Source organism: Cebus imitator, unplaced genomic scaffold, assembly GCF_001604975.1.
Source record: "Cebus imitator isolate Cc_AM_T3 unplaced genomic scaffold, Cebus_imitator-1.0 Scaffold0, whole genome shotgun sequence".
Taxonomy (NCBI): domain Eukaryota; kingdom Metazoa; phylum Chordata; class Mammalia; order Primates; family Cebidae; genus Cebus; species Cebus imitator.
The window spans coordinates 19,497,385-19,507,225 of NW_016107315.1; the positions used below are offsets into that span (position 1 = coordinate 19,497,385).

Consider the following 9,841-nt stretch of genomic DNA (forward strand, 5'->3'; position numbering starts at 1 on the left):
TTTTTTGAGGTAGGGTCTCACTTTGTCACCCAGGCTGGCATATAGTGGTGTGATCATAGCTCACTATAGGCTCAAACTCATGGGCTCAAGCAGTCCTCCTGCCTCAGCCTCTCCAGCTGCTGGGATTACAGGTGTGAGCCACCATGCCCAGCTTTGATTTTCCTAGAATGATTGATTTTTATTGGATGCTTTTTATATTTCACACATTGTACTTAGCACTTCAAAGATTATCTCATTTAGTCCAAAAAATAATCTTTTAAGGGAAGCACTGTTTTAAACTCCAATTTATAGATGATGAAATTGAGGCATAGTGAGGCTGATAATTTGCTCAATGTCTCCCCTCTAGGAGTGACAGGACCAGGACAGGAACCTGAAACTTATGCTCTTAGCCATCACAGTGTACTGCCCTAATCAACACAAATCCCCGGGCTGTAAAACCTTTTTTACTCTCTACTGCATTCTGCCGTCTTTTCTAATCTCACCATTTTGTTGCTCAGGGATTCTTAATCTTTTTTGCACTATGAACGCCTTTGGTGGTATGGAGAAGCCTATGGGCTTCTTCTCCAAGTAATGTTTTTAAATGCATAAAATAAAATACTTAGTCTTGCAAAGGAAACCAATATCACTGAAATATAGTTACCTTCAAAGAGCCTGCAGGAGTCTATGTACTGAAGATGAAGAACCCCTGTGGCAATTAGTTGTGTTTGCTTTAGAGCTGTGTTGTCCATTGTGGTAGCCACAGGCCACATTTGGCTGTTGAGCACTTGAAATGTGGCTAGTCCAGAGTGAGATGCACTGTAAATGGAAAATATACCCTGGATTTCAAAGGACTTCTTATAAAAAAAAAAAAAAGAATTAAAAAATGCCTCATTAGTTTTTTTGTGGACTGCATTTTGAAATGGTAACACTTTGGATATATTGGATTAAATAAACGTGTTATTTCAATAAAAATGATCAATTAAATTATTGATTTATTAAAATTAACTTATGAAGATGTTAACTCTATACCAACACCTTTCTTATAACAAATGAGGAAATCAGGACTTGTCACTCAGCCAGCCATTGGCAGAACTGTTGGCCCTTGAACCTATGTTCTTTCCAAGAAATGGTACTACTAGTATATATTTTTGTATTCCAAGGTCCTGTCATGTTGCCTTCGAAAACTGTAAATGCTCCGAATGTGTTTTAAAGCAATGGTCACCGACTTAATTCCAGCAAAATCCCAGTGCAAACGGTCAGTGTCCTTGCCTGGCACGTCCTTTGCCTTGCTTGTCTAGAGTTTTAGTTTTGTAGGTGGAGATGGAAAATAGGCACTCCTAGGGCAAAATCCATGAATTTTGCTGTCTGACTGTTTGTCCTCAGAACGCAGCTCCAATTTAAGCACCTAACTGTGTCAATAACTGTATAAACAGGAGAGAAAAGTTTGGTTGCCTTTCTGTGTTATAGAGAATGAAGTTGAGCATGTAGAGAAGGGTACGATAGTCAGCAATGCTTGTGCTGCCTGAAATTGAAAATGGAAAACTGTGTGTGGGGGACAGATCATTTTTTCAATGAGCACACATTGATTGACTGCCTAGCCACAGGGTAGGCAGTGTATGTTTGGAGCCAGGGAAGATATCCAGAGGATTTCTGTGTCCTTGAGGAATTTAGGTTAAAATTGAATGGGGCCCAGATGTACACACAGATGGATAAATCACAGTTGGAAGCAGTGTATGAAGAGGGCCCGATGAGGGGTAGTGGTCCCACAGCTGGTGGGAACTGAAAGGAAGTCTGCGTGTGCAGCGTCCCAGGGTGCAGCGCCCAAGATGATTACGGAGTATGGCTTTGGAGCACATGGGCAATTTGGTCTGTTTCTTACAGGATACAGGATAGTAGATCATTTTGTTTATTTCTCTGCTCCTAGGTGTATGCTCTATGTGTGCGAAAACCTCAGGTGCTTGTCTGGGCACGGTGGCTCATGCCTGTAATCCCAGCATTTTGGGAGGCTGAGGCAGGTAGATCACCTGAGCTCAGGAGTTTGGGACCAGCCTGGGCAACAGCTCTACTAATAATACAAAAATTAGCCAGGTGTGATGGCACATTCCTGTAATCCCAGCTACTTGGGAGGCTGAGGCTCGAGGATCATTTGAACCCCGCCTGAAGTTTGCAGTGAGCTGATATTACACCACTGCACTCCAGCCTGGACGACAGAGTGAAGCTATGTCTCAAAAAGAAAACAAAACAAAACAAACAAAATAAAAACAACTCAGGCGCTTGTTGGAAAGTATTGATGTTTTATTAGTTTTTTTAAAAAATAAAAAATAGAGATGGGGCCTCATTATGTTGGTCTTGAACTCCTGAGCAAACTCAAATGATCCTTCTACCTCAGCCTCCCAAAGTGCTGGAATTACAGGCAGGAGCCACCACATCCAGCCAGTGTTTTATTAGTTTCTTTTATTTATTGATGAGCGTAGTAATATCTAGGTACATGAACGCTTATCCAAAACTCTTGGGGCCAGGCATGTTTTGGAATTCAGATTATTTCAGATTTTGGAAGGTAGTAATAGAATGCATATTCTGCATTTCATCCAGTGGAATCTGGGATAGCAATCTTTATAATTAAAAAGTTAAATATTTCTGCAGCAAAACACACAAAATGGGGTACATTGAAGCCATGAGCAGCTTTCTATTCATGTTGGTCAGGTTTAGTTGCCAGATGAGTTTAGATCATGTCACATTTTGCCACCAAACAAGTCGCAGAGAATTTTTAGCTTTTAGATCACATAGTTAAGGCTGCGGATCTGTGGTAATAGTAATAGTAATAATACTAATAATGCCACTAAAATACCAACAGAAAGTACTCAACGATATTGGCATTTATTACCTTCCAGGCACTGTTTTAAGCACTCACCTGTGTTTACTCCTTTAGTCTTCTAACAGCCCTTTGAGATGAGTTCAGTATTATATCTGTCTTGAGAAGAATAAGAAGCACAGAGCAGGGAACGACTTGCCTAAGGTGGCAGTTGGTAGGGCAGAAGGGAATGCAAACCTAGATGGTCTGGTCCAGGAGCTTCATACTTAACCACTGCCTCATCTTTTGGAATAGGGAATTAGAAGCAGGTGTGTCTCCAAAGTTAACTCCTGGCCTAAACTCACATTATGCTGTTTATTTCTTTTAGATAAACGCATCCTGAAAGTCGCCATTGTTCTTCTGCTGAGCAAGAATGGAGGCCCCACTGGTGAGTCTGGATGAAGAGTTTGAGGACCTTCGACCCTGCTGCTCGGAGGACCCAGAGGAGAAGCCCCGATGTTTCTATGGTTCATCTCCCCACCATCTCGAGGACCCCTCCCTCTCTGAGCTTGAGAATTTTTCTTCTGAAATAATCAGCTTCAAGTCCATGGAGGACCTCGTGAATGAATTTGATGAGAAGCTCAATGTCTGCTTTCGGAACTACAACGCCAAGACCGAGAACCTAGCTCCCGTGAAGAACCAGTTACAGATCCAAGAGGAGGAGGAGACCCTTCAGGATGAGGAGTAAGAAGTCTTAATTGCCCTCTCCTGCTTCAGTCGAGAGCCCTGTAGTCCTTGGCTCCTTGACACAGTGCTAGTTTCTGTCTATAGGTTTATGGCCTATTACTTACATTTTCGTGTTGCCAGCGGAGCAGTGCCCTGGTACTTGCTGACGTAGCTCTATGTATGTCCCTTTACAGTCCCCTGCGGAGAACTTTCTTAAATTGAAGTCTTAGCGGAATGAAGGATTTTAGGTTTTCCTAGATACAAAACGGAATTTCAGGAGCACGGTAAATTTCAGGGTCTATCTTGAGCTGTCTTTATATCAGTGGAAATCCAGCAAGATATTAGAAATAAAGCCCAGAAAAAATTAATTAACCATGATGGAGGAATCTATGTTATTGGAACAATTTGCTTCAAGAAACACCAGAAATATGAAAATCCCAGAATTGTTGACAGCCCCTCAGGCCTGGAGAGTTATCTACAGATGTTAGGATATATCCAAATAAGAAAGCATCTAACCTGAACTGAAAGCACAGGGAGCTACCCTGGACGATGTAAAAGTGGAAACTAGGTGATGTGGACTTTGAGTATTTAGATTCCTTGTGTCACTTGCAAGCTACTTTCTAGGGTCTTATTAGCAGTCAAGAAAAGGGATCTGAGAAAAGTATTCTTTCAGGAGGGACTAGAAAGAGAAGGGGGTAATATGTTACATAAATTAAAGAAGGGATGTTTTAGGCACTTAATAAAAATTCAGTGGTTTCCCCCCATCCTTGGGGGATTTTTTTTTTTTTTGAGACAAAGTCTCCCTCTGTCGCTCTGTCACCCAGGCTGGAGTGCAGTGGTGCGATCTCGGCTCACTGCAACCTCTGCTTCCCAGGTTCAAGTGATTCTCCTGCCTCAGCTTGCTGAGTAGCTGGGACTATAGGCATGTGTCACCATGTCTGGCTAATTTTTGTATTTTTAGTAGAAATGGGGTTTTACCATGTTTTGCCAGGCTGGTCTTAAATTCCTGACCTCGTGATCTGCCTGCCTCGGCCTCCCAAAGTGCTGGGATTACAGGTGTGAGCCACTGTGCCTAGCCCATCCGGGGGCTTTGTTTTAAGACCCCTGGTTAATGCCTGAAACTGTTCTAGCACCAAACCCTATAATATAATGTTTTTCCTACATATGCATACATATGATAAACTTCACTTTATAAATTAGACACAGTAAGAGACTAACAACAGCTTACAGTAAAATAGAGCAATTATAACAATATACTGTAATAAAAGTCATGTGAATGTGGTCTCTCTCTCTCTCTCTCTTTCAAAATATTTCATTGTACTGTACAGCAGATAACCGAGCCCTGGGAAAGCAAAACCACAGATAAGGGGGGACTACTGTCTATATGAGTTCCCCGCAGAGATACAATATGCATCAGTTGCTCCTTAGCTATCACACAAGAAATGTCAAAGGTCAGGAAAGCCTGAAGCACCTGTGCTTTTGTTTCTCTTTTCGTGGATTTGAGTGGGAAGAATGGCCCACAAATAATGGGGTAAGAGGTATGTCCTAGAGGATTAGAACCTGACTGTATTTGGGAGAGGGTTGCTTACTTGATGACTGTTATAAGAGTCTACCTCTATGCATACAGGGGCCAAATATCTCTCTTATTCACTCTTATATCCGCACTGTCTAATACAATGCTTGGTTTGTGGTAAGTGAGCAAATAATACTTTTGAATGAAATATTGAACACTGAATAAACTAGATGAGTGATAATAGCTAGCCTTCCGTGTACATGTAATGATTTCTAGGCCCAGACCATTTCCCTCTTTTTTTTTTTTTGAGATGGAGTCTTGCTGTTGTCGCCCAGGCTAGAGTGGCACGATCTTGGCTCCCTGCAACCTCCACCTCCTGGGTTTAAGCGATTCTCCTGCCTCAGGCTCCTGAGTAGCTGGGATTACAGGCACCTGCCACCATGCCAGGCTAATTTTTGTATTTTTAGTAGAGATCTGTATCTGACTTCGAGATCCGCCCATCTCAGCCTCCCAAAGTGCTGAGATTACAGGCATGAGCCATGTGCCCAGCCTCCTTCTTTTCTTTTTAGCTAATGCTGGCCAGAAGGTATGATCATAGAGAACATTTCATTCTGTCAACCAGTACTACAGCTGTGGGCTGTGTGTTTAAATTTTAAGTTTCAAACAGATTCTTTTAGATTCTAAGCCTGTTACCTGCTCAACATCTATAAGTCAAAAAAGAATGGCTCTGGGGCTTTATTATGCAGAATATTTTTTCATTCCAGTGCACCAGCCAATGAACCAGAAACACGGAGACTATGAATTCTAATTTTGGTACATTCTCTAACTCTCTGTGTGACTTTGGGCAAGTCACTTAACTCTGGTTGACTGTGTAGGTCCTCATCCATGAAACCTCCAGAGCTCAATCTTGATGAAGCGGGGCTAAGGACTTGTAAAGAAGCTAATTTCTTACCTCAGCCAGGATGTGCTCTGAAAATGACATTTCAAGATTCGTCCCATTCTTTTTGCTTCCAACAAATTATTTAGCCCTTATGGAAGCCCCTCCTCTGCCTCATTAAGGATGAAGGCCCAATGAGCAGATTCTTACTCTCGTCGAGCACATTAGCAGAGGCCACTCAATGTTAATTACCATCACATGGGATTATTGGCCTTCTCAGCCTGATTTTTCTGACTTGACTGCCTCATTGACTGCCTCAGGAGACCAAAGGTTGAATAATTCCTTTGAGATAAAGTGTAATTTGGGGACAGTGTAGATGGGGGAAGCTGGGAAGAGAAAAATTAACACAACACTTTCTAGACATTCAGTTCTAAAGCCTCTTTATAATTTAAAATAAAAATCAGAATTCTGTTCTACACTTTGTTTTATAGACACTATCCAGATATTTCAACTGTGAAATTATGGCTAAAAGTAAAGGAAAAGGATGATTTAATATCTCACCTGACTACAGTTCTCCTGAATGTATCTATAATGTTATTGCTACACACTTCTCAGGTTTAGTATGTAGAGGGCTGTTTCATCCACAAATGAATTAAAAGTGCTGTGAGTGGGTGTTAGAGATAAGTAATAGAAGCTTAAAACAAAAGCAGGGAAATACTTGGTTAAATTGCCTCCTTAAAGACAGCACAAATCATAGAGCAAATGCAGTGATTCCCTTAGAAGTTTTCTTTTCTTTAGTCTTCATCTGGAACTATTTAGCCAAGAGGGGAGTTGGCTAAGATTTGTCAGCTTTTCTCTGAGTTGTCAGGGCATGGAAGTTCTAGGCATTAAAGGGGAGTCAGATTTGAATACATGCTTTTTGGTTTTGAATTCAGGAAATATCCCAGAATCTTTTTTTTGCGAATATGTGATCACCGTCTTCCTTTGCTATAAGAGATTGGGCCGGAAGGTCAGAGCCTCTTAGAGGCCACTACAAAATGGAAATGGACGGCCCTTAGCTTACCTCCTGCTTCACTGGGGATCCCTATCACCCCTCTTACAAGTACCCTGCAGACAGAGGGGCCAGACATGCAATGGCTGTTTCCTGTTCTTCAGAGAGAATTGTTAAAGGTGACGTTAAAAATAAAGTGCACATGATAGACTGCCTGTCATGAGACATGTTGAACACAAGTAAATACCAAATAGTCAGCTAGGGAAAGCTACACGTAACTGGGATTAGAAAATTTAATTCTCTTTTTAGAGGTTCAGTTTCCCCTTATAGAAAGCAGATACAGTATTGATTCTATTTAAACATTTGAAGACATGTAGAAAGTTGAGCAAAGGCATTAATGTGCTGCTAATAATTTCTACTTTCTCAACTTGAAGTGCAAAAATGTACTCAAATTAATACACATTTGAGTGTGGATATTGGCATGACTGGACACCAGCAAAACACTAGACAAGGGAAGTAGCCAGCCTTGAGGGAAATGTCAGCAAGTTAGAATTCTAATTAGCCCCTTAAGCTGCCTGCCATATTGCCAGAAATAGGTATATAAGGGTTTGCGTGTGTGTCAGGACTGACAGAGCCCTGTTGGCTATGTTGCCAGTTCCAGACCCTGCAGCTCTTTGTACATGTGTCCTGGCACCCCCCAGTCTCCACCCTATTCCACTGAGTTTGCTCATACTCTGCCAGCAGCCTTTCCCACAGCTCCTGCTCTCTGTGGCGAAAGATACTTAAGTCAATTCTACAGGCATCTAAGCCCAAGCTATAAAATATGCGCCTGAAAAAGTCTTTTCTGTTATATAGAGATGGAGACAGCAGATTGAATCTCAGGTGTCATGGCAGCATAATGATAGGAACTGAGGCAACCTGCTTAATCTTAGTTCTTTGATGAATGATAGAGGAGACAGCTTTCAAAGTCTTCTTTCCCCAAGGTAAGAGTAAACAGCAGGATGCTTCTCAGGAAAGTAAAACTTTACAGTCCACCTGCAGGTACTTACAAAAGGGGCGATGCACACTCCCAAGAACGCTGCTTATCATGGGATATATGATGGGATAGACAGTCCTTCCAATTCTCTTCCCCACAGAAAGCTTTGTTCCTCACCGCCCCCCCAACCTCCATCCCCCCACCCCGCCCTGGCTGCCTCGGCTCCTCTGTGGCTGAGGCTGCTGGCTGCCAGCATTCTGCCTGTGCTTTCCTTGTGCCCCTCCCTGGGCTGGAGATCTACATAGAAAGCGGCCGTTCACCCATGCTACCTTTGACATTCCTTTTTCTGTAGATCTATGAAAGCACCACGTCCAGAATCATTGTAGGTGTGGGTTTTTCAAGCAGAGCCAGTTTCTAAACTGGTCTTCTAGGTTATGATTAGGAACTTGGGATATTATTCTGATGCCCATGCCGATGCCAATTACGTAATTCATAAAGAGTTGGAATTGTTAAGTGGTTAGGAATATGGGCTCTGTAGCCATGCTGCCTGAGTTCAAATCCCATCTTTACCATTACTGGCAGTGTGAGCTGAGACAAGTGAATTAATTTCACTATGTTTCAATTTTTTTCTCATTAGTATCTGCCTTGCATAATTGTTGTAAAGAATGTATGAATCAATCCACATTTAGAATCCAGTTTAGTATAGTACCTAGTTCATAGTAAGTGCTCAGCAAGTGTTGGCTGCTATTGCTATTGTTAAATGGGCAGTGGATAAATATGGAAATGATATGCAAGTGATTATAAGGAGATGAAAGCTGCTTTATCTTAAAGGTTGTTTAAAATTTCAAAGGATAAAAAGTATGTCAGCAAAGAGAAAACCTGGACAAAATATGAAAGAGAACGAGGATGGTTTGAAATGCTGAGAAGATAAAAGTTTAGGGAATTGCTGCTAAAAATCTAGAATTAGAAGACAAAATTCAAAGCTTATCAGCAAAGTCTCAGATCTGCACTCAAACTGATCCCAAGAGAGCCCCTGCTTATCACTCTAAGGATGTAAACAGTCTCCAAGTCATTGGAAAGTGTGTAGTTCGTTAAAGTTCTCAGCTTCCCTCCAGCCTGGGCGAGATACAAAAGGCTCCTGCCTATTTTGGGCTTTGCCGAATTTCCTTTCTGCAGGCACTTTCTGTAGGGACAAATCTGAAGGTCAGTGCCTAGTATGCATGTTCATTCTTGCAGCAGAGAATGTAATGCAGTGATGTAAAAAGTAGTCCTACAGTGACCTTTCCAGCGGGTGTGGTGCCTCGGAGTTTTGTCTAGGGGAAAGCAAATCCTATTTATTTCTTGGCTCTAGAATGCTAATGGCACTTGGATTTAGAAGTAGCCTGGATTAATGCAGCTCTAATAGTGCCTGATGGAGATTAGGATATCACCCATGGTTTAAGAAGTCTGCTCTGAAATCCTGCTGTGTAGATGGCTAGTGAGTACTTGATGAGTTCTCTTCAAAAGGTTTTCTTGTAATGGTAGGAAAATAATGAATAAGCAGATGCCCCTAGCACTGCCATTAAATTGTGTTTTCTTGGGTTCCTGTTATTTGTTCCATCACCAATTATATGCATTGTGCACTAAGAAAATCTCTTTGCTTATACACCCATATATCATGTGGCATTCTTGACATAAACAAAATCAGGAATGTGACGTGATATATGGGCATTTTGTTTAGTTAATAGCGCCCTCATTACTTTCTGATTTCAAGTGTCTGTGTGCTGGTGTATATATACATATTTGCTTATTTTTAAAATCTTGCTCTCACAGGTATCATTTGTGTTTAACGTGCATAGGGACCTGAAGGAGATTGCAGCATAGAATGCTATTTTATCATTATCATTATTGTACCTTTTTTTTTTTTTTTTTGAGACGGAGTTTCGCTCTTGTTACCCAGGCTGGAGTGCAATGGCGTGATCTCGGCTCACCGCAACCTCCGCCTCCTG

The 9,841-nt window shown here is 41.7% G+C and overlaps 1 protein-coding gene across 2 annotated transcripts in view; it reads left to right on the top strand.

The window, feature by feature from the left end:
* FEZ1 (fasciculation and elongation protein zeta 1) overlaps positions 1-9,841 on the top strand; it is a 50,379-nt gene that overhangs the window by 3,513 nt on the left and 37,025 nt on the right. For both annotated transcript variants that reach the window (XM_017523774.2, XM_037736383.1), the window contains exon 2: positions 3,159-3,514. In XM_017523774.2, coding sequence (XP_017379263.1) covers positions 3,204-3,514 — 311 coding nt within the window. In that variant the 5' untranslated portion in view covers positions 3,159-3,203. The remainder of the gene's footprint in view (positions 1-3,158; positions 3,515-9,841) is intronic.